Genomic DNA, 24,193 nt, shown 5'->3' with positions numbered 1-24,193 from the left:
TAATGACATTTCAGTGCCTTTCTGCAGCTCCCGGCTCACACTGCAGCCCCAGCTCCCTGCTGCATCCTGCATCTGTCCCCAAAAACGCAGACATCCCTATTTCTCATGCAGCCTCCTTGTCTCCTTCACCCTTTTCACCACCCCATCCCCATGCCACGGACAGCTGAAAGCCAAAGGACTGCCCGGCTCCTCTCTGGCTCATTTCTCTTGAGAGCTTTGTTTGGTGGGTGTATTTTGCATTTGCTTTTTTTTTTGCTATTCAAAGGGAAGAAATGGAGGTCATGAACCCACGGGCAGCCATCAGGGCAGGACTGACAAACCCAGGAGAAAGGGTGATGCTGCCCACCCCAGCAAGGTCCTTAGAGGTTGGCAAAACCGGGGTGAGGAGGACTTTGCTCCATGATGCCGGCTCTGCCTGTCCTTTCCTCTTGTTGCCTGGTCCTGCAAGGTGGTTGCTGCACTGTCCCGCTGTGCCATCCTGCTGCCCCATCCCTCCACTCCATCCCTCTGCTCCATCCCTCCGCTCCATCCCACTGCTCCATCCCGCCTGGCCCGGACACCACGCCGGTCACGTCTGTTGCGGCAGGTGGGAGGTCTCGCCGATGGCAATGACCACGTCCTGGGGCTGGCGGTCCCTGTGCCGCGGTGCCTCGGGCATCTCGCTCATCTCATTGACGCTGTTGCTGATGCAGTTGACGTCGCTCTTGTTGCTGTTGTCATCTGGGCCGGGGCCGAAGATCCAGTCTGGAGGAGGGAAAAGCACAAAACAAGCTCCTGGTTACTGCTGGCTGTTCTCAGAGTCAAAGCTGGCTGGGAAATTGCTGCCTCCCGCTACATCCTACCCGTCGCTCAGGGTGTTCGCCCCCCCAGGAGGGTCCCTTGCCCACCCAATGCCCCTTCAGCCCCCTCCCTCCCCTGGTACCAGGGTCTTTGCTCTTCCCAGCTCTCGGCTGGTTTTCAGGCTGCTGGCTGCTGGAAGCCCTCCCGGCTTAGGCAAATGAAATCACCCCGCTAATCCCCAAAATGAAAAAGAAGTGTCTCTGAAAAGAAGTATGCATCTGGGCTCTCCAGCAATGGATTTCCTACAGTGGGTTTTTGCTGTCAGAAACAGAGGGGATGATTGAATAACCATGAGACATCCAACTGGGGCTGGAGGCATGGCTGAGGACTTGGTTTATCTGCCACGGGAGTGTGTCACGGCCACACCAGGGCTTAAAACCCTCCATGGGCAGCTTTGGGGCTGTGCTTCTGGCAGGTCACTGGAGTACCAGGATGTGGCTCTCAGCTGATCCAGCCACTCTCATAACCCTAGGGGTTACTGATCCCCCCCCAAAATACAGTGATCGCTGCTGGATGGTGGTGTGATCAAGACATCCCCTGCAGCACAAGGGGCTGCGGCTCAGTGGAGGCAAGTAGTGTTGCTTCCCAAATACCTATTTTTTAAAAAATTTGGCTGTTTGGGTGGTGAGCGGCTATGCCCAGCCATGATGGGGGGACATCAGCGATGAGGAAATCAAAGCTGGGGAAACCCAGGTGAGGGGAGAGGAGCCCCTGGGTCTGGGCAAGACCCGGTGGCAGTGGGTAGTGGAGCACCAGGACCCCTCTGCTTCAGCTCTGCTCCCAAAACAAAGCAGAGACAGCTATTGGGAGGCAGACAAAAGGACCAGCATGCTTTAGTTGTTTCTGAGGGACTCCACTATTTGCCAATGGATTGCTCTCAAGAAATAACACTTCTCTCCTTTGTGGCATGGGGTATTTTCTGTCCTTGTGGGGCAGTTCAGCTGCAGGTCTTTGGTGGAGGACGCAGGCTGCCTGGCGGAGCCAGGCCAGAGAAATTCAATCACAGTGAGACGTTGCCTTTTAAACGGGCTGTAGAAACATGTTTTGCAGCAAAAGCAAGGCTGAATGATGGCAAATGCCAGGGTGGGATCCCAGGTGTGAAGGGAGTGGAAGATCTAATTTCTTGGGTCACCAGTGGTGTCCAGACATTGCTGCAGGTGTGAGAAGAGAGATGGGAATGACCTGTGGTCCTCCCTGTGCTTGGCATGTGCACCATAGGTTGAGTTTTGGGGCTTTTTTTGAAAGCCCCAAAGCTGCTGCTTCTTTTTTGAAAAAGAAAAACCACCAAAAAACCAAAACAAACCCAAACCAAAACAAAAACCCCCACCACCCAAAGTTTTGTCATTTTTGCAATGCGACATCTGACTTTCTTCTCCAGCCTGAAACCATTTGGCCACACCATCCCCAACGGCACAGGGCATGGCTTTTGAGGTGATGCTCATGCTGTGGAGCCAGGGTGGGTGTCCACCCCTGCCATGGGGGCCGGGCAGGGAGAAGAGGGGTTTGTGCCCCACTGCTGGTGTGGGCTGGCTTGAAGTGGGTGCAGGCTCCAAGGAGGAGAGAGCTCCCACCATGCTGGGTGCAGGCAACATGTCCAAGAGAGTGACTGTTTTTTCGTGGTTTTCGTTTTTTGTTCACCTCCATCACCATGCCAGTGGGGTCTACCAGTTTTGCAGTGGGAAGGGCAGAAGAAGAACCACCACAGTCCCCACAGCTACCGTGGTGCTGGCAAGAGTGATTGGGAAACTCAGCAAAGATGTGGTCCAAAGGCTTTGGGGAGCCCTGGGTCTGCCCTGAGTCCCAGCTGGGGCATTTAGCTTTCACTTGCATGGTGCAGAGACCCCACCAGAGCCTAGGCTCCCCATCACAACCCTTCCCCAAGGAAATCAGCTACACCTGGAAGACTCATTTAGGTATTTTTTCCTTTACAGACTCCATTTTGCTTGGATTTACTGGATTTAGACCAAAGCCAAACACTCCACTGGGTGCTTCCCAGCCTGGCCCTGCAGCCTGGGCTGGGCCCACGCTGGCTGGACCCTCCCTCCTGCCCCCAAGACCTCCCAGGCTCGCACCAGCCCCCACGCAAACGCTTGGCGTGAGGAGGATCTGGAAAGCAATAACAAGATTGCCTCCTACAAATACTATTAAAGGTCTTGGCTTGCTTTCCTTGACGTCAGCTGTAAAACTCCAGTGGGAGCAGAGGCTGGTCCGGCACGGAAGAAGGGGAATAACCTGTAGAAGAAGAGGTGACAGGTCCCCAAATATACCAGGAGCCATCGGGTGAGGGTTGCTGCATGCAATGGGAAGCAAAGAGCACAGCTTTGCATGCCTGTGAGCAAGGGGAAGTGGCATTTGGTGGCCAAGTGATGAACCCGTGGCAAATGCCCGAACATTTGCAGGCAGCAGAAGAAGCAAGAGCTGGGCACGGCACCATGGTAAAGGCAGAAACGCAGAGGATGGGTGTTTTGGGAGAGCACCCGTGGGCTCAGCAAAAGCCGTTTCCACGGGAAAAGGGTCATGGTGCATCATCACCAAAGGGGACATGGCTGGCCAGGGTGCCCGGGGAGTGCGGCTCGTGTGAGGCTGCCACAGTCTAATTCCCGGGTAAGAGCAGGCTGGATTGTACGCGCTAATCTGAACCGCTGCTTCCCTGGGAATTATTTCTGGAGCCTGCTGGATCTAATTACCCGGTAATCTGCAGGAAGATGTAATTAGGCTGTCATTAGAGGGTATTTACTGCGATGCCTTTATGATTTGACTGTGTAAGTAAGGAGTGAAGTAATTACACAATTACACGTTATTTGTGGCCATTTATGGCCTGTAACTTCAGCATGTTGCCATGTGTGGAAGAGGGGAGAGAGGCCCCATGGAGCTGGCGGAGGATCTCCTGCCAGCAGGACCCTGAAGAAACAACCATAAAAATGTCAGCGCCCTTATTGACAGAGCTGCCGCCAGCCGGCTCTGTCCCAGCTGTGTGTGCTCCTTCTCAGCTTCTCCCTCCGTCTTCTCCCCAGCTTGCTCAGCCTGTGGATGAGAAACTGGGGTCCCCCAAGGTCCCACATGGGATGTCTGGGGAGGGATGAGGGGGAGGAAAGAGGGGACCTGCACATTTTGGTCCTGATATGATTAAACCTTGTTCTGATGTGGAAGAACATTTGCACGGATGGGATGCACAACCTCACATCGTGCACAAGCATGCGTTAGAAACCTTGGATAATGCACCCTGCGGGGGGTTGTAATCAGGTGATGGAGGGTGGTGAGGGGCCAGGAGCTGAGGGACAGTGGTGACTGATTGAAGTTAGCTGAAGCTCTTAGCATCATGACCGGTATTTCTCTCTCCATCCCTCACACCTGGCAGGGGGTCTGCATGGGCAACAGAAAATGGACACAGCTGTCACTGAGAGGAAAATGAAATCCTCTTTCGGAGAAAAGTCCACATTCAGGTTCACACGTGCTCTAGCTAGAAAACAAGCAGAGTCAGGCTGAACCAAGACACCCAATGGACCTGGGGCACCCAAGGGCAGAGCTGGGGCAAGCAGGGGCCCCATGGTGCACTCCTGGGGCAGTGGCACCCCTGGCCCCAGGACGGTCACACTTTGGAGATAAGGAAAAGCATTGCCTGCTCCTACCCAGCCCCTGGAAGGAGCTTGTAACACATGCCATGAAATCAGAGCACACACACAGGCACGTATGCCTCAGATAAAAGAGAGGGACAAAGTGACTTTCTCGGCCAGGCTGGGGGAGCAGCATCTAACCCAGAGACACTTCTCCCTGCTCTCCAGGTGCTGCCGAGGCTCAGCACGCCTGCTGAGGTCTTGCAGGGCGAAAGGCGAGGTGGAAAGTGCTGAGATGGGGTGAGATCGATATGGAGCAATTGATCCAAAGCAGCTGGGGAGAGAAGATAGGGTAGACTGGGTAGATCAGGAGCTGCAGAATAGCATCTCTCTGCAAATAGCAGAGTGATGTGGCACAAAGTGCCCCTGCACCTCCCTGGCTCTGCCTGAGTCTTTGACAGCATGCCTGGAAGCAGGACCCTTGGGATGTGCTGATCCAAAGGGGCAGGAAAATACCGTTCTGGGCTGCCCAGATTTTGCAGTGTGTTTTACCCCTCCTCACACTGGCAGCATGAGGGACCATCCTCGCTCAGAAACCCCTTACAGCGCAGGCAGCGGGGACCAGCCTCCTGCTGCCTGTGTACACAGGGGCACAGGGTTGCTCTACGCTCAGTCTCATTCAGGTGGGTTGGCCAGGTCCCCTGCATTCATCGGTGAGAGGGCAGGGTGTCCATGAGGCACTTCAGCCACTGGAAAAGAGATGTCCCTGACAGAAGAGCAAAGGGAGGTGGAGAAAGGGCTGAAATTTAAATGCAAGCTGGTGAGTGAGACATTCACACTCCCTGCAGAGACGGAAACAAGGAACGGAAGGGGAAACATGTTAGATGAACAAAATCATGCTCTAGTTTTACTTGCTTTAAATGGAGCTGGGTGTGAAAACAGCTGCTAAAAAAGCCCTTTTCCCAGCAGCAGGAGCAGAAGACCTCTTTGTTTGAAACAGGTCCCGACCCAGCAATCACCTCGTACCCTGCAGCAGAGCAGCACCAGCTCCAGCCAAAGCATTCCCAATGGACATGAGTTCAAGGGTATCCCTCATACATTTACCATGATGCAGCAGTTGCAGCTGGACACTGTATCTGTCTCATTTGCAGGACAGACTCTGCTCATTCATTAGCAAAATCAGCAGATATCTCCCAGGTTTGTTCTGCTGGAAAATCTCTGTCTGCCTCTGTCAGTAGTAATTTGTTAGTAAGAAATCCCTCTTTCTCCCCAGAGTCATGTCTTTCTACATTAACTTGCTGTCGGAGTTTGTTCTTCCTTCCTGTTTTGCAAAAATTTCATAGGTTAGTCGTGCTGGCCGAGTCAAAACTGTCCTGCACCCTGAGCAACACAAGCACACTGCTTTGCTGATGGACAGGTAAGGACACTGTCCCTCTGCAGAGCTGTCACGGGCACGAAGTGTCTGGTGGGGAAATGGGGTGACACAGAAAAAGACATTCAATTTATCACAATATTCTCTTAAAAACAGCTTCTCTGCACCAGTATAACCCTGGACGAAGCCTGGATTTGATCCCAGTCCCATCCTCAGGGCAGAGAGCGGGTCTCCGAGAGGTGATGGACTCAGGTGTGGTACGTGGGAAGCAGGGATGCTTCTGGGGGTGGTTAATTGCTCTCCACATCTTCCAGCCTTAGGCATTTGCCATAGAGGCAGAGCAAAGATGGCCAGACGGTGAGAAGCCCTGCTCGGTCTCAGCTCAAGGAAGACCAGCACTTGCAGAGGAGTAGAAAGGCACGGTCCTTACCCCAGGGACCTGACGCAGCCCATCACCGGACCACGCAATGGCAGGAATGGAAACGCCGCTGTGGGATGGTGCATCCTCGAGGCCAGCCTCGGTCAATCCCTGGCAGCGTGTGCTGGGAGCCATCTCACTGCTCGGGCTTTGTGCTTCAAAGGTTTGGTGGTGAAAGCAGCCGTCCTAGAGAGGGGCCACCTCTGCCTGCTTTTCTCAGGGCCAGACCACTGTGGCTGCTTTTCTAGCTGATAGCTGCAACCCACAGCCACAGCGATGCCAGGGTGGATGCGGGGATGGGGCATCTGCCTGTTATTACAGTAGCTGGGAGCAGGAATTAACCTGGTGAAAGCCATCCTAAGGCAGCTGCTGCTAGACATCAGCACCCTAAAATAGTGGCTAAGGAACCCCTAATGCACCCCCATGAACCAAAAAGGAAACTGAGGTAGGGGTGTTAGTGTCAGAGGTGGGTTAGCACCAAGGTGGGGAAACAGAAGGAAACCTGACACGGTCTCTTCCCATAACTTTGGGAGGCAAATGTATCACCCCCAAAACAGAGTCTGAAAAGAAGATTGAAGCCCTCTCTGATGGGCCTGAGATGCTATCTGCAATCCCTGCCACGGGCTGAATTATCCTAAGAGCCCTGTGGTTCTGCGTGGGAGCAATTAAAAGCAGATCCCGAATCCCTGCAGGATCACCCAGCAGCTATTTTCAGCAACGCTACATTCATACACAGTTCTTTTGTTCAAGGAGACCATTTCCTAAAGAAGCCTGAAATGTGGCGAGTGGAGATAAGGCTGAAAAATAAAAATACAGCTGGTGGGTCAAAAGGGCAAAGAAAAGAAAGACCCCGCTCCAAGAATGGCTTAGGAGTTTGAGCAGTCCCAAAGTCATCAACCAGCACAGTCCTGCTGGCATCGGCAAGCCTGTCTTGCCTTACCCCAGCTGGGCAGGAAAAGTTTCCTCAAGGTCTCCTCCGGAGATCAGCAACACAGAAGAGACCTTGGCTGAACTGGGTGACACCTACAAAGGTCTCCCCGTCAAGCATCAGCTCCCATGCAGACCAACAGACCCTTCCGTGTGGTTCCCGTGCAGGCAGCGAGATGCTTTCCCGGGGACCACATGCGCTGCAGTCTCCATGGCAACAGCTTTGTTTCCAGTCAAACTTTTTTTTTTCCCCTTTTCTCCTTTTTTTAAATAAGGGCAATATTCAGTGAACTGCTGGGGACGGAGGAGGGAGGGCGGGCTGATTCCCAAGGATTGCAGTAATTAGGCGCTTCGTACGTTGGCGACAGGCTTGTCATTTGCCAAGCCGGTACTTCGCCGCAGCGCTGTCTCTGGCAGCTCTCCAGCGCTCCTGAGTTAAGCTGCTTTCCAAATGCTTTGACCCCATTTGTCTTAACTGGTAGCCAGGTCTGAGCTGCACTCACGCAGGAGCCTTCCTCCTGCCTCGGGGGACTCGCATCCATCCCCAAGCAGAGATGCCTGATGAGTTTTGGGAAAGTCGCAAACATGAGACTTTGTCAGTTCAGAGCAAGCCGGGAGGGACCAGAGAGAAATTAAGGTATTATGGCCAGTTGTCTCCAGGAAGAGCTGAAGAGGGGCTCTTTCAGAGCCCTCTTATCCATATCCAGGTGCTCTGGGGGATAAGGACAGACAGAATCCCCAACCTGGCTGAAGGGGAACTCTGCCTTCCTGCTCTCCGACGATACATCTTTCCCTCTCCTCCAATGCAGCCTCCCATTTTCCATTCCTCCCTACCCCACTGGGCATCACAGCAGCATTCATCTCCCCCTGGGGATGCCTGGACAAGCTCTAATTGAATTTTTAAGAAGTGGCTGCGAGAGAGGTGTCGATGTCTCAAATACCCATTCAGATTTTGCAGGGGAAGAACTCGGCAGCATCCCGAGAGCTCCTCTGCCATCCCAAACCGAGCCCAGCGCCCGCTTCTCACGGTCCCTGTGAGCGCATGGGGCCGGGTGATGCTTTGACTCCCCCAGCCGTGTCCTACAAGCTGTTATTGAGGAGTCCAAATCATCCCTGATGTCTCCGAGTGACTGTTTAAAGTAGCGATTAACTATTCACACTTTAATCTCCCCGAAACAGGCTCCAGCCCTTTGGCATCTTATTTCCATCTCTCTCTGTATCCTTCTAAATATGATTAGCGCAGAAACGCTGATAGCGGAGGTTGGAGCTGCTGCCGAGTATATAAATCCAGGCATTGTGTTAAGGCAGCTAATAGACCAGCTTCTTATTTACTATCCCTTGGTCCCTCTGTCCTGTCCCTGAAGTCATTTTATGCAAACTCATTCAAATGAAACCTTCTCTTTAAAGGCTGCTGCTTGACAGCGTTAACAAACACGGTCTTGTCCGCTCTTCTCCAAGCACTGGCTCATCTTACGCGTATAAATGGTGCGAAGATGGGCCCAGAGTGCCAAATAGGACTAGCCAGAGGCAGCCTTGGGGACTGAGGGGTGCTGCTGGAGTTTAGGAAATGCCTTCTCCTCTCTGTCTGGATAGGGCAGAAGCTCACGTCTGGATTTCTGATCCTAACTCGGAGAGATGTCACCTCCACCTGGGGCAGGGAGGATGCTCTGCCCTCAGCGAGGGCGTTCAGCTGGGAAGGAAAGGGCTTCTTCCAAAGGGGCAGAAAGCAGGCAGACCCCAAGGCTGTCCCTGTGCCTGTCCAGCCCTAGGACAGCCATGGTACTGTGAAAGGCTGTGGGAGTCCCTTTACAAAGGGCTTTGTGAGGGAAGGGGCATCCCGCTGACCCCGTCCTGCATGGAGGCAAAAGCAAAAGGTGCCCAAGGTCACCAGGGAGCGTTGGTGCTAAGCTGGAAATAGCACGGCAGGGCCACGGGTGCCTTCAACTACAGCTTCAGCCTCCCTCCCTGCCCGGGAGGGCACGACATTTATGCAGATTTTGGCCCTGATTGGCAGTACCCACCCAAGGGGTGGTTTTGAGCACCCACATGCATGCTCTCCTGCATTAGGGACTCCAGCAGTCGGGGCAGGGGTATCTGCTCTGCAGGGGCACTGCGACTGGACCGGCTCCCACCTCGGGGGGAGTTTCTAACCTGGCCTCACCTGGTCCTTTGAGCACCTCAGGGCAGGAACAGGTATATTTTTAGGTGCTGTCCCTGCTGCCTACCTTTGTTGGGAAGGCAACGCTAAATCAGATGAGCACCAGAGCCAGGAGACGTTACAGCCCCGGCAAGCTGCTGATTAAGTGTTATATTTAACACTTTAAGACAGTATCCGTTCCCTTCCAGCTGGGGCGAAGAAAGACTCCTCAGCAGCAGCTCCCTGCTGTTTTCCTGGCTGAGCCTCATGTGAGACCCCAAGCCCTGCTCCCTGCCTGGCCTTTCTTGTCCCGAATACCTCCTCCCCAAATACCTGTGTCCCAGATATGCCAGCCCCTGCACAGTCGTGACCTCCTCCCGAGGGACTTGGCTTGCCCTCCCATCAGCAAGGCATGGGTGCTGCCTGCCCTGCAGGCACCGGTCGAAGTTTTGGTGGATGTGTATCTCCTGCATCCCGGGAGCAGGGAAATAAAGGGGAATAGTGAATGAACACGTGGATTTTGCTCCAGATGAGTGTGATCTCCCTCCTGCTGCAGAGATGGAGCCGGCAGGGCTTCATCCCTAGCTGGGGGGCAGGCTCCGAGCAAGGGGTGTGCAAAGAGATTTCAGTCCCGCTCCCCTGCAGAGGACATTGCTCCCCAGAGCTTTCGGGGGATGGTGGTGGTGGTATCCACATCTGCAGGAGCCAGGAGCTTAGATCCCTCTGTGGATCCCTCCTGGCCCCCTGTCTGAGATGGCAAACTGCCACCAGCTCCTGCAGGAGGGCCCTGTCCCCCAAAAGGACGTGGCGAGCTGGCTGTCGGGGGTGTGGGGGCCAAAAGTACTGGGGATTCAGAAAGGAATTGGTCACATTTGCACTCCCCGGCACCACCAGCCTTACAAATTATGAGGCAAACAGCAAGAGTATCACTGAGGGCTTGCCCTAAGCAGCCAAGCACCTCCGCCTGCACTTCTGCCTGTCCACGGCGGCTGCAGGCAGCAGAGTGTTTGCGCTCTTGTCCCTGATGACGAGGGACCTCGTTCATCAGCAACAGGATAAAACGAAAGAGCCGGGAAGCCAAACCACATTAAAATGTGCACTCTTTGGGCTATCATTGTACAGATTTGTTGCAGAGGCTGTGATGGTTGTGCTAGGTGCTGTATAAGGGAGCCAGACTGCTGAGCTGTGCTTCCCAGGAGTTTGTGGATTCACTGGTGTCTGATAAGGGGTTAAGCTCATATGGCAGCTTTTCATTCACAAAGCACTAGCGGGTTGTTATCCTGTGCTCAGGTTATCTGTTGCCATGAAACTTTTTATTTTGGAGACCTCTAATCCAAACTCAGTTGAAACTGGCCCAGGGATTTTACAATTGTTCGGCAGCACAGAATTACGCACATACCCATTTATACACACACATACACACATGCACCAGACTCATTTCTTTGGGAAGGTAGCTAAACCCAAGGATTTTCTCTGGGAAGCTGATCAACGTACAGCTCCGTTTGGAGAACCCAGCACATCAGATAAACTAACACTCTTGTAAATGTGAAAGGGTCACGGCTTGGTCTAAAATCCACCCAAATCAAAGGAGATACGCCAGCCAGCATCCCCAGGCTTTGCACCAGGCTCTTTTTGACCACATGCACACAACGCGTGATGCCCACACTCACCTATAAAGTCGTGAATGAGGTCCTTGATGAGATGCCCGACAATGGCGTACGCCACTGCCACCACCACCAGGGCTGCCATGAGAAGGTAGAGGACGGCCTTGGGCAGAGGAATGGCGTCTCGAGGAGGGGGTTTGTATTCCTTGTAAAGCTGGTCATTGTCTGAGTATGAGTACTGGAACAAGTGGTCCAGGCCAGCTGTGAAGTTGCTGGAGTTCATGGACTGGCTGTTGGACAGGTAGTTGTCCTGCTCGGGGTCCTGGAGGACACTTACCACCGAGCTGGTGGTGGCTTCCACTTGCTGTACCAAGTTCAGAGTCTTGTTAACACTGGGGAGGATCTGGGAGAGGAAAGTGCTCCAATCTTTGATGGCACTGATGTTGCAAATAATCATAATTGCAATGAGGAAAGAGATCTCCAAGCCCAAGAGATTTAAAAGGGAGAGAAAGAGGCAAAAATTGCTGTGCTTACACCAAACCATGTACTGCGAAGTGGGCAGAGATGGTCTTGCTGGGGTAGGTTTCTCATTTACAAATTCTTACATGATCCAGTAGGGATGCATCTGTGCTACGTCGGTCGTCACTCCTGGAAATGCCCGCAGCAAACCCCTACGGGCATTAAGTTCCTTGGGAAAAAGTAGGTGCTGGAATGATTTTGACCAATACCATGTTTGTTCCTCAGCTGTCTCTCCCTGATGCTGCTCACTGATGAAAGCTGGAGAGACAGGATCCTGTAGGTATTCTCAGTCATCTGGAAAAGAAAGATAAATTGCCTTTCTCCAGCTTCTTTTCACAGGTGATGGTCCTTGGAGAGACAGAAATCCCCCCTTTGCCGTCCCGCGGACTCGGTCTGGGTAACAGCAAGCGCAAGGTGTGCGGTGCCGTGCCGTGCCTCTCCCCGTAACGCTGCCCGAAGCGTCTGCAGAGGAGAAATGTATATTCAAAACCCACAAAGTTCAGCTGCTCCCGGTGTGCAACGGAACCGGCGGTACGCAGCTCCCAGCCGTGCCAGCCTGGCTTTCAGCAACTTCTTTTGCTGGCATTTCCCAATCGATTCCTTTAAAAACAAAACCATAGTCAGAGACGACGACCACGACAGCAGTGAGCCCAGCACCTGGTCTCCGAAGAGCAGCCGAGACAAGGAGCGGCCGCTCTCGGGTTTTACCTTAAGGACTTTTGCAAGAGAACAGATCTGCTCGCCTGATGCTCCAGCTTGTTTTATTCAGCGCTCAGCTCCCTACGGACCTCCCTGCAAACAGCAACTGATCCAGTGCCGCTGCCTGTCGTCTGCGGGGTGCGTGTGCATGCGTGCGTGTGTGTGTACAGCCCTCCCCGTCCTCTTCCCCTCCTGTCCCTTCACCCTACAGCCCCGCTCGCTCTTCCCAGCCGCCCCGGCTGCCGGCAATGAGGAGGATTAGCGACCGACAGGTCGGCTCCACAACTCCCAAGCGTGCTGTGAAGCTGGCGATGCGTGGCAGGAGCGTAGGCTCAGCCTCCACCGCTGCTCCCTGGGGAGTTAATCCTTCCGATGCCAAAAGATGTGCCTTGAGCCGGCCGCTGGATCTTCCCGGAGAGGTTGAAGGGAAGGTGGGGAGCAGCCGGAGCGTGCGTGTGGGTGTGCGTGGGTACACGCGTGTGCACGGGGGCACAGCCGGCGTGTCCCAGCGGTAGCCCGGGCTCAGGCAGCGCTGAGGACGGGTCTGGTGTCCCCTCGGAGGCGACCCCCAGCTCCAGCCCGCCTGCCAGCGCTGAGCACAGCCTTTGTCTGGGAGCTGCGCCGTCGGCAGAGAGAAATCAAATCGCGGGCGCTGCTGGGAGGAGAACGAACATCATCAATCCCACCGCTGGCATCCCAGGGGAGCGATGCTCCCCACAGCCCTGCTCCCCTCCCCAGCCTCCGGCCAGCGAAGTTTTGGCATCAGCGGGATGCCTGATTTGCAGAAAGCCTGGAGGATTTGGGGCTGAGCTGCCTCACCATCTCCCCTCCCTGGCTAGCTGTCTGTGTAAACTGGTAAGAGCCAGCCTGTCCCTGGTCACCTTGATGATGGTTTTAAACTTCCCTACAAACACATCTCCTCAGCCGCCTTGGCAATGGGATTTCACTGGGGTGCTGGCTTGATCTGAAGGCACTGGGACTTATTTAAAGAGGAGGAAGAGGAAATCTTAGAGAGGGGGAAATTGTCTTTCTATATTTGGAGGTGAAAATAAATCACAGCTCCATTTTTCACATCTACTTTTTTTGTGCAGCTTCCCCATGTAAGAAATAGCTGCCATGAGGGCAAGGAAATCACTACATTAGGCCTGAATGCAGTCAAATGGAGCTTCTGAGAAATAATAGCAAAGGACTAACTTTTTTTTGGTGTGTGTTACCAGCCAGCAGCAATCCTGCAAGCTGCCTGGGGCTTGGAAGGGTATATAATAAAATGGGAACATCTCTCCCTTGCAAAAAAATCACCAAGGCTCAGGTAGGCGATAGATTGTACAGCCCAGGAGCAGAGAAAATGTGGAAGAAAAAGCTTTTCTGCCCCCCTTGAAGTGTGCATGGTCCAGGTCACAGTGACTTCTGTCCCCCAGGATGAATTTACAGCATCCTAAGATTTCTTCTCACAAGCAACAGAGCTGTGACTAGTTACAGAAACACACCTGGACAGCTGCCAGGAGACATGTCCTGCAATGGGACATGTCCTGATGTCCTCCTGCCCCAGCATCGTGATGCCTGGGGTTGGAGCCGCTCTTCTGCCTCCGGAGCATGAAGCTGTGGGGATGCTTTGAGGGCCAGGGTAGGAGTCAGGAGCTAAGGGCAAACAGCTCCTCTCTCAGACTTTGAGTCCTGCCATGGCAGATTTTATCCTTCCAGGAGGGAAAATGTGGCAAGATTATTTTTTTATAAGAACTTTTCAATGCAACGTGAGTTTTGGGCTCTATGCAGTGGTGCCACAGTGCAGTCTGGCTTTGTCCCACTCCAGAGGCATGTCCTTTGGCCGGGCTCCCCAAGAGGAGAGGACAACCCCTGGGACATGCCCACTGGTCCCTGGGGACTGAAGCTGCTCTGCAGCTGTATTTTCACCACAGCTGTTTGGTGTTAGCAGTTGCCATGGCACCAGTGTTTCAACAGGAGGGAAAGGGAGAGCATCTGGTCCAGGCTGAGGCAACCCTGTGGCTGGTCCTGGGTGCGACCGTCCCAGGTGGGCTCCCACCATGCTGTGCCCCTTTATTCCCAGGAGGAGATGGAGCCGAGTGATTTGGAGCAGAGTATTTGCAAAGGTGTATGTGCGTGGGGAGATTAATCAGAGCAACTGAGGGCAAAAAGGGATGCTGTGGCTCTGGAGGTCTTAAGGTCCTCATCACCTTCAAGTCCTTTTATCAGACCTGGGTTAGAGTCCCCAGGGAGCTGGGTCAGGGTCTCTGCTCCATGGGGTATGGGTCAAAACACCCCAAACAGAGGAATTCATAGGTAGTGAGGACCGGCCAAATGAACAGCTGAACAGGGTTGCAGGTGGGAGACTGCTTCCCCACCTATAAAACCAGGGTGACAGCAGCCCTCTCCTTCCTGCCGTCCCATCAGCCAACTGTATTTTTTTCTCATTTAAAAACAAAGGCAGAAGGTACTGAGGCCTGGCTGACACCTTCCCTTCCCCACTTCTTCACAAGTGCCAGCCAAAGGAGCCACGGTGCTCGGCCGTTTCGGAGCCCATGCACCCTGCCCAGCTGGGGCTGTCAGGGATTCACTGCCTTTGGGCACCCTTGATAACTGGGACCCCCAGAGACCTGCTCACAGAGCCTAACCAGACTGCCTGGTGGCTTGGTAGCGTGGATGCTGGTGGTCCCTGTCCTGCTCCCTGCAGCCAGGGGCTTGTGGCACAGCTGGCACAGCTGGCACAGCTCCATCTCCCATGCCTCACACCTGGCTCTCTGGGAAAGGCATGGCTGTGAATCAGCACGTCGGAGGGTGAATCAAGCCATCAGTCGGCAGCTCTCTGCTTGCCTGGGGACAGCTGGTGACAGCAGCCCAGACCTCGCCCCAGTGGGACGGAGGGCAGCCCCCCTCGGTTTCCTAGACCTCCACTGAACACTTCTGGGAAGAGGCTGGAAAAGCACTTGGGGGAGCTCTGAGGTCTGCTGCAGGCGCTGAATTCATTAAAGGGGCTTAGGGTAATACCAAAAAAACCCACAAACCCTCCACCTTTTACATTTCCCTGCAGTGAAACTTAAGTTGGCCTCTTTCATTTTCATTAACATCCATATCAATTCAAAGTCACTAAATAGATGCTTAATTGTTCATTATACACTCTCTGCATCTCTCATCTGAAAGAGAGGCTTTATTTCCACGATTACAGTTTCCATCCCATTACAGAGGGAGAGAGCACGGACAAATAGAGAAGTGTGGATTTTAATAACCTTATATTTCAAACTCTCTGTTATTAAAAAAAAGTTTGCATTTGCTGTGATGGGGGAAGATTAAAAGAATTGTCATGATTTGACTTAGGGAACATTGCTAATGATTTCAATAAATCAATATAAATAAAAATCACAATCTTCACAATTCCACCCAAGTGCCATTTGGCGGAGGGGTTGATTATGGGAGCAAAATGAATTTCAGAATTAGCTGCTTGTCCTAATGCAATCGGGCAAATTAAATTTAGGGGTACACACATATCCAACGACACACATCTCATGCAGAAGAGCGGTGTTTTGGCCCCTGGGAACAAGAACAAATAATGTTTTAGTGGGTCAAGAAAGATCTTGTCTCTCATGATGGATGTTGAGTGTTTGTTTCAGCTGCTTCCCTAGTATTTTTATTTTATGGCTTACTCTCTATGTAACTACAATCAAAGCACTACTGTTTTATTTCCATACAGGCAGGATCAAACTGACTACTGGGACATACCTTTGCTAATGCTGGTATCCATGAAGAGCTGAAAAACCGCTCTGACACATTGTGAGCGATGCCCTGAGCAGACAGTCTCGTTTCTTATCTGTGACTGGGACAAGATCCCAGGATTTCTACAGAAAGTGAAGCCTGAGGTTGTCCTACAGCCTGGGTGCTACGCTGTGGCTGGAGATTTGACCCTGTTCCCAGCCCCACTGCTGGCTGTGTGGCCTCCTTTGTGACACATAAGGGATATGGAGGCAACAGGCTGTGGATGTGGCAACAACTGTCAGGTGCAAACTGAGCTGTAGGGGTGGAAAGCAGTGTAGGAGTTCACTGTGAAGCGTGTCATGGCATAGGAAGGCTTTGTGTCTCGCCCTGGCCAAGAGCTATTCAGAAGTTGGCCGAGAATATAATCAGGAGGTGCAGCTCCAGCAGCAATACGTACATCCGTACTTTTGAGCGAGACATTTGTCTGCCTAAGGGTCATTTTTCAGTCTTAAGGTTTTTTTGTGTGTCTCTTCTGCTCTGGCTGCCAACACCATACCCTGATCCCCACCAAAGATGCCACTGCACCTCTTCAACAGAATAAGAAGCACAAAGATTTATGCCCTCATTTGGCACAAGATAAAATGGTCTTCACAGGACTTCAAACTATTCAAATTTTAGCTATGCAGGGTGACATCCACATTCATATCCACATGCTAGCTTGTGAGAGCTGCACAGCTCGTGTCCCAGTCTCTGCAGCCTTCCCACGGATGAGGCATGCTGACCTTCATTCATCCCTGGATGGGTCAGATGCTCTTCCCTGCCTCCTGCATGGCTGCGCATGGCTGCTGCACTACACCCCAGAGCAGCGACTTCATTTCCAAGCAAATTCCAGACCTGTTCCAAAGTTTTGTCAGCAACCTTCCTGCACGAAAAGAAGTTGTGAAATATAAGCTTATCCTGGATTTCCATTCCTGGCATTCCTCTTCTCCAGCAATTTCTGCTTGAAAAAACCAAACAAACAAGGAACAGCAGCAGTTTTTAGCAGATGAATCAGAGCGAGCTATCTTTATCTATCTATATATAAAAACACCTTTTAAAAAACCCGTTTTTTTGATGCTGTATTATTCATGCTCCCAAAGCCGAAGAAGTCCAGATTATAATAATAAATGACATCATGAACATGCCATATTAAGTGCAATGCCTAGGAAGACTCTTCCTGATCTGTTGTCTCTGGTAAACAAAGTGGGGTTTTAACTCTGCATGTGGCACCACCTCTTGGGCAGCTTGCCTTATTCAATGGATTTGAGGGGCTGAAGGCACACACAAAAATATCCAGCATGAAAAGCTTGCTTTGTGAAAGAAAGGGGAGCATCTCCCAAGTAAACAAACCCAGGCCAACAGGACTAATTGCAGTGGAGGTGAGGTGGGAAAAGTAAATTACGTGTTCTGTTTGCATCCCTAGAAAGCAGTTCTTGGCCACAGAACAGGTAGAAAGAACTGAAAATTATTTGCAGGGGTTATCTATGGGTAAATCTGATACATACGGGCAAAGCAGAACAGGAAGACTTTATCCCAATGGGCAGAAAAGTATTGTTTTTTCCATGTCCCCCTTCACTCATAGCTTCACTATCCTGAAATCCAGTGGGAAGGTTGGCATCCAACACCTCCCAATGCTTCTCAAAGGGATCTGGAGGGAGAAGCTGGCAGTCTCTACATTTTCTATCTATCTTCTCTGCCACCTAAGCTGGGTAGGGGGAGCTAAAATAAAAAAGTCACCAGTCACCATTGTTTCTTTTGAGCAAAATGCAGAAGAAACTGCATGGATGCAAACCCTGTCTGAGTCTTCAGAGAGTTTGAAGGGGCAGGACTGAGGGGGTCTGTCCACCTGCTAATGCCTGGGATCCAGGAGGAAACTTTAAATGTCAACAAAAGTAGAGGTAAGGTAGAGATGAAGGAATTGAGCAAGGCAAATAGGAAAACTTACCTGACTGCCTAAAATCTTGCCCCATCGCAGCTAGAGGTACAGAAAGAGAGACCTCCCCAAACGCTCTTTCTCATTGCGTAAGAGTGCGTAGCTTTGCTGTCTGTCCCTCGCAAAGTCTTTGCGCCAGTGTTTTCTCCTCCCAGAGCAGGACCTGCTTCTAACATGGGACCTGTAAAGTCATGCTGGTATTTCAGGCGTGGAGGAAGAGCTGAGTAGGGTTGATTGAGCATGTGAAATGCAGGTTGAGCGTGTGAAACGCAGCTGGGTTGCCAGGCAGGTTACAAATACACTCTGTGACTCCTGATTAATCTGCCACCGCATCCAAGAGGTGATGCAATGTTCTCTCCTGCATTGCAGATTGTGCTCCAGCCGTGCCCTTTCCCCACCACCTTTCACAACCCTTACCTGCTATTTCCAAGGCACTCATTCAGCTTGGCATCACACAGTGCGTTGCATGCCTGATCCATACCTTGTTGCCTGCTTGGGTTGTATCTGTGTCTACAGACTGCTCCCGTACTCGCAGGTGGGAAACCAACCCCTGGGGTCATGTTCTGGCGGTCTCTGCCACACCAGGCACGCTCACATTAAAGGAGCTGATGTTAGAGCGGGGCCGTAACATTGGCCTGTGTTTGTCTTCCATGGGGCACCAGCAGATACAGTGTCCTGAATGAAAGTGGGTAACAATTCCCTTCCCGTGCTCCAAAGCAGTGTGTGCAAATGGTGGATCACGGGTGAGAACATGAAGCTGCTATAGGTATGTGGGTGCTGGAACAGAGGAAAGATGTGGGTGCTGGAACACAGGAAAGATGTGGGCACAGCCCTTCTGGACTGAAGGTTGAAATTGGATGATAGCACCTCATTTCCCCATTCAGGTCAGACAAGATCAGCCAACTCCTCGTGAACTGCAGGAGCCCTAGACTGAGTGACAGGAGCATGAAGAAGCTCCAGCCTGGACTGAGCTCTGCTGCATCTCAGCAGGGACATTGCCTCGAGCACCCTGTGGTGCTCCAGCTCTAGCAGCAACGCTTCTCTTGTCAGCAGCAGACAGTTGTGATTGGTAGTGGCAGCAAAACGCTTGATTACTTTGGGATAGGATAAACTCAGGAGAAGGACCAGCAAAAGTAAAAAATATGTATTTAACAAGTATGGAAACCGCTTTTAACCCACCTGGAACCAGAGGTGTGATTGCACCCCTTCCCATCTTTTCGTTTTGTGATGAAAGTGCTGCATGTTGTATTTTCCAATCTGCCTGCCTGATACTACTAAAGAGTAATTTAGCCAGGGAAACGTTCCCTTCTAGGAGTTGAAAGCCCAGGAGAAGGCTGAATTAAGACTAAAGGTGACATTCATAATGAGCAGGGCATGATTTTGTTGCGTAGGTTGTTAACCACACAGAGACGTAGTTCTTTGACTCGGGCACTTTACTATTATGAAGTTATTAAATGTCTACTAACGTTACATCAAATAGTCCACAACTTACCAAAGCTCTTGGCTTTCAAAATGTTGATTGCATTGCATGTTCTTCTGGCTGAACCTGCTGTTCCACAGATGAAGGAGGTCTCTTATCAGTGAGGAGCTATGCAGTCAGTTCTTGTCCTTCAGTGTTGGGTTACAGCTTTTTCTAGTTAATCTAACTCAAGTCTTCTTCACTGCAGTTGGAGTCCACATCTTGCTCTGTCCCATCAAGCACAGAGAGCTTTCTATTTCCTTCTTCCCTGGAGCACTCTTTGATGTTTTTGATGGACAGAGTGATCTATAGATTAGTGTGAAAATGACCTTACATGCTTTATTTCTTTTGTCAGAGAGAAGAGAAAAAACTAAGCCAAACCCACTAAGTCCATGCACGTTTAGACGATTCAGGAAGAATAGGTGAGAGAGCGAGCAGCAGCCCCTCTGTTCATGGTGGTGCTGAGCTTCAATGAAATTGCCCACAGACCTTTTCTCCAGAATGGGACCCTGCTGAAGGTGACCCTGGGATCTGACCAGTGAGAGAGCACAGACACTGAGATTTCTGTCTCAAAACCAGTTCTGGCTGTGGAATTATGCCCCAAGGAAAGGAAGCCTGACCATAGCAATCAGATCGTAGGCCTATAGTTCCCATCCTAGACTATACCTGTCTTCACTGTTACCCTATGCAACTATTGCCTCCTCATGTCAACGAAGCAAAAGTCTCCCCTTTAAATAGCTGAATGCACTCTGCTCTTCCGCAGATCTCATCCTATTCCCAGACCTGCCTTCCCTGCCCCAAGGCATGCTGCACACTGACTTTCTGGCCTTAGATTTGTTTTGCTGTCGTGTTTTGCCTGCACCAGCCTCTAGGCAGAGAGCAGACAAGCGGCCCTTCATCCACCACCGCTGATGATTTATAACCTTGTCAACAGCTCCAGGGCTTCCAGTCACTGTATGGGTTAATGGCTGCTACCAGAAGACTGCAGTTTTAGGCTTTCGTTAACAAGTGTCCAACATGCACCTGAAATATAAGTGGCTTTGTTTGATTATTCTTTTGTTCAGCTCAGTCCAAGGTCAAAGCCAAGAACAATACAGAGGAGCAATACTAAAATACACAAAAGCCCTCTGCAGACTTCTGGCGTGATTTAACCCCAGCCACCAACTAAGCACCACACAGCCGCTCACTCACTCCTCTCCCCTGCCCCTGCTGATCCCACCAGGAGAATTGAAAACAAGTAAAAACTCATGGGTTGAGATAAGAACAGTTTAATAATTGAAATAAAAATTAAAATACAATAATAATAATAATGAAGAAAAGGAATTGCACAATGCAATTGCTCACCACCCGCTGACCAATGCTCAGCCAGTCCCTGACCAGTGATCCACCCCCCCTGGCCAACTCCGCCCAGTTTATATACTGGCCATGATGTCACATGGTATGGAATACCCCTTTGGCCAGTTTGGGTCAGCTGCCCTGGCTGTGTCCCCTCCCAGCTTCTGCCCCTCCAGTCTTCTTGCTGTCTGGGCATGAGAAGCTGAAAAATCCTTGACTTACTTGGTACAAACACTACTTGGCAACAACTAAAACATCAGTGTGTTATCAACATTCTTCTCATACTAAATCCCAAACACAACATTAGACCAGCTACTAGGAAGAAAATTAACTCTGTCCCAGCCAAAATGAGGACACTTCCCTGCAGGGCTCCAAAGCACAAGTGTATTTTTATTCTCCCTGTGGCTTTCAGAGAGAAGCTGGCAACAGCATCCCTGCGTCACAGACGGGGAAGCTGAGGCACGCAGCAGCTGAGCACCAGATCCCAAACTTACTCAAAACAGGGACTAGATCCTCATTGGTTTCAGCTGACTAATTCATAGAAAGCCAGGTGAGATGCCCAGTTCACTATAAACAAGCTTTCTTAACCAAAACCAAGGCTGTTTCTTTAATGAAGAAAAGAAACAGTACCAGGAAGGAAGGAAGTGTGGCAGTGGAGCCAAGCTGCTGAGCCTGTGTGAGGAGGGAGGGGGAAATAGAGAGATCTCATATCTGAGACCCCAGCATTAATTCATATGTTGATGAATGCCATAAATTAGATTGCAATCAGCCTGCATTCTCCAGGGACCTATTCCATGTAACGAGGCAGAGCCGAGTCTGTTCCAAATCCAGAGAACTTCTGGAGACTCCGAGCATGATTCCTTCCTTCCCCACCCTCAATAAATAAATAACGTTGGAAAAGAGGAAGGTATTAGCTGTGAATGGATTTTAATTGAAGCAATGGTAAATTCATTTCATAATCTTTAATTAGCAGAGATGCTTGCTGGAAATGTAATTTACAGGAAATTGCTCCTTTGCTTGGAAGTCACTGGAAGGTCCTAGTGATGGGGCTGAGGAGGGGCTGTGGTCTCTGCGATCTAGTAAATAATGCATGAAGGTCTAGGATGAAGGCACTTGTCTCTCAGGGTGAAGCAGACAGAACAAGCAAAGGGTCTCACAGCAGATTCAGATCCTGGCTCCAGGCAAACCTCAGTCCAGCTTCTGGCTGCAGCTGAGAATCAAGCAGGAAAAAATGATTAAAGTCAGATGATGTCTGGGTTTGATGGTCTGAGTCTGTGGTTATCCACCCTTCACACACACAGCCCCTCTCCAGCTCCTGACCTTATCTTGAACCTCACTGCTTTCTGCAATCAATGTCCCCTGTCCTTTTGTTTTACTCAGTCTCCTGAGATCCTTTCCTCCTGCTGTCCTCCACGAACCCTGGCCTACGCAGGTCCCAGAGTTCATCTCCTGGTGCAGCTGGCTTAGTGAAGGTAGGCTGGGGAGTTTTTCGGAGCAGCAAGGATAGTAGGCAACCATTGAAACTACTCTTCCTCCTCCAATGTGTTCTCCAGTGCAGGATGCTCTCTCACCTTAGGACACTTTCAAAGTCCATCACTTTGGGAACAGGACAGGTCATGAGGGATCCCGAGCAAATTCTGGGAACAAATTATGAGTGGTTGAACTGGAGACATCCAGAGGTCCCTTCCAGCCAACGTGCCTGTGAGTCTCTGAAACTAAATTACCCTGTCTGGCGCTCCCACTGAAAGAAAAGACTATGAGTCATGAGTGGTGATTAAGGACAGCTTTAGGTGCAGAGTCTCAGAATAAAATCATAGTGCTTGCTTCCCTGCTCATCTTCTCTCTGTTCGTGCTCCACTTCTTGCCTGCTTATGCTGGGATGAAAGCAAGTTTCCTTTCATCTCAATTCCTAGCAGAGCTAGAGTCATCCCAGCAAAGGGAATGTGAGCTGGTTCTACTCCTGAAGTCTGTTGACACGTTGCTAAAAAAAACCCCAATTACTAGGAGAGAAGGAAGGGAAAGAAAAGAGATTCTGCCTTTCCATGATGAAAACTTTGTGGGGTGTAATTGAGAGAGCAAATCTACCTTGGCAAATAATTGGTGCCAGCTGGGAAGAATTAGCTTGGCATATGAATCCCATGTTGGGTTTGTTAAGCCAGTCACGAGAAACCAAGTCCTTCCCTGGTAATCTGAGGGCACTTTGCAAGGAAGCAATGGGGAGAGTGTTCCCTGTGCCCTTTAATCAAACATAGTCTTCAGACATGATGCCAAGTGTGGATAACATATCGCCAATGCCTCGGTTTCTCCTTGATAACAAAGGATTGGCACTGAACTGCCGTGTGTATAGCACCTGGGGTGCATGTGGTTAGAGTGTGGGAATACCTTGGTACCGCATGCCCACACACAAGGCCAGCCGCTGAGCACCTGAGTGTGGGCAGAAGGAGGTACCCCCAAAGCTGGGGAGTCCAGCAGGGACTGTGTTTGTGGGTTGCTGTCTGCGGGGAGATCTTGGTTTGGGGTGGCCTTGGAGCACCCCTCATGAGACCCAGGGATGGGATGCTATGGGGATGGATAGGTCCAGCCTCCATCATTCCCATAAATAAGGGGAATGAAGCAAAGCTGAAAAGAAATACCTTTCTGAACGCAGCAGGGAGCTCCTGTTTTCTTCCCCCCTCATTAAATACCGTGTTTTCCTCTAATGAAGGGCCCATCCAGAGCAATAATGAAACTCTTCTCACATCTCAGTGTTTCAAATGCCACTTCCCCTTCCCGTGCCGAGATGAACCCAGGCTTCAGCAGCTCCAAGGGTGGGCACCTCACTGCTGCCTCGCTGTTTCTCTAGCAAAATAAAAGCAAAATTAATTCCCCACCAAGAACTGCAAAGCACCCATGCAGGGGGTTGTTTCGTTCATCCTTTCTCCCCCTACATCAATAACGCCTTAATCTCCTTCCCGCTGGGCTCTGCCACATGCCACCTTGCTGGAGAAGGGCAGCATGGCACTGCGACGGGGATTTAGGGCTGCCTTCTCCTCGCACATGCTGCCCTGTCACTGTCCATGTTGCCCAGCAGGGAGTCACCACTGGGACCCAGATAAATCTGACTGGTCTGTGCTTTGCCTTAGCTCTTGGTTTTGGGTGTGTTTCTATAGGGTATATCATCCCCAGGGTATATCATCCCCAGGTATCTGAAAATCTTACATTTCTGAGGTTACCTGGGACCTCCCAGGCACATCTGAGCCACCCAGCTCTCCATGGTGTTACCAGCTGTCCCCTCTCCACGTTAGAAGTGATTAGGTAGAAAGTCCCCTCAAAGCTATGAGCATCCTTACTTCTGCTAAAGGTTCAGCAAGAATCTGGGCACTGCAGACAGGGGATGCCCTGCAGATCAGTGTGACCAGCCAAAGGGTGCTTCAGGAGGCAAATGTGCTAGGTATCCCATCAGCTCTGAGCATCTGCTTCTCAGATCTTCTTGATTTTGCTCAGGATGGGGCAGCCTCTCTGCTGTGAGGATGGGTGGGGATGGCAGCATCTCCAGGAGTGACTGTGCAGACACAGCGGATGGCCTGTAAGTGTCTCCTCATCTATCATCAACATGAAGTTCAATTATAGCCTATTGGGGTTTTCTCGATTTGCCAGTTAATTAATAAAATCT

At 51.2% G+C, this 24,193-nt stretch overlaps 1 protein-coding gene across 2 annotated transcripts; it reads right to left on the bottom strand.

The window, feature by feature from the left end:
* Positions 1 to 12,644, bottom strand: LOC126042256 (uncharacterized). 2 transcript variants are annotated; one of them, XM_049809105.1, is made up of 3 exons: positions 12,080 to 12,644; positions 10,919 to 11,971; positions 1 to 744 (listed from the first exon to the last, which is right to left on the bottom strand). In XM_049809105.1, the coding sequence occupies exons 2-3, from the start codon at positions 11,394 to 11,396 to the stop codon at positions 569 to 571; spliced, it is 654 nt and encodes a 217-aa protein (XP_049665062.1). In that variant the 5' UTR covers positions 11,397 to 11,971; positions 12,080 to 12,644; the 3' UTR covers positions 1 to 568. The 2 variants fall into 2 exon arrangements, with proteins under 2 accessions (XP_049665062.1, XP_049665063.1); XM_049809106.1 differs by having other exon boundaries at positions 10,919 to 11,665.
* Positions 12,645 to 24,193: the final 11,549 nt, after the last annotated feature.

This window comes from Accipiter gentilis, chromosome 8 (genome assembly GCF_929443795.1).
Source record: "Accipiter gentilis chromosome 8, bAccGen1.1, whole genome shotgun sequence".
Taxonomy (NCBI): domain Eukaryota; kingdom Metazoa; phylum Chordata; class Aves; order Accipitriformes; family Accipitridae; genus Astur; species Astur gentilis.
Note: the sequence above shows the minus strand (reverse complement) of the source record. Positions and strands in the feature narration are given on the sequence as shown.

Excerpts from the sequence above, each read along its gene's own strand:
- LOC126042256 (XM_049809105.1), bottom strand. The coding sequence starts at position 11,396 with ATGGTTTGGTGTAAGCACAGCAATTTTTGCCTCTTTCTCTCCCTTTTA. Across the intron at positions 745-10,918 it reads CCTCATTCACGACTTTATAG|ACTGGATCTTCGGCCCCGGC; the intron begins GTGAGTGTGGGC and ends TCCCTCCTCCAG.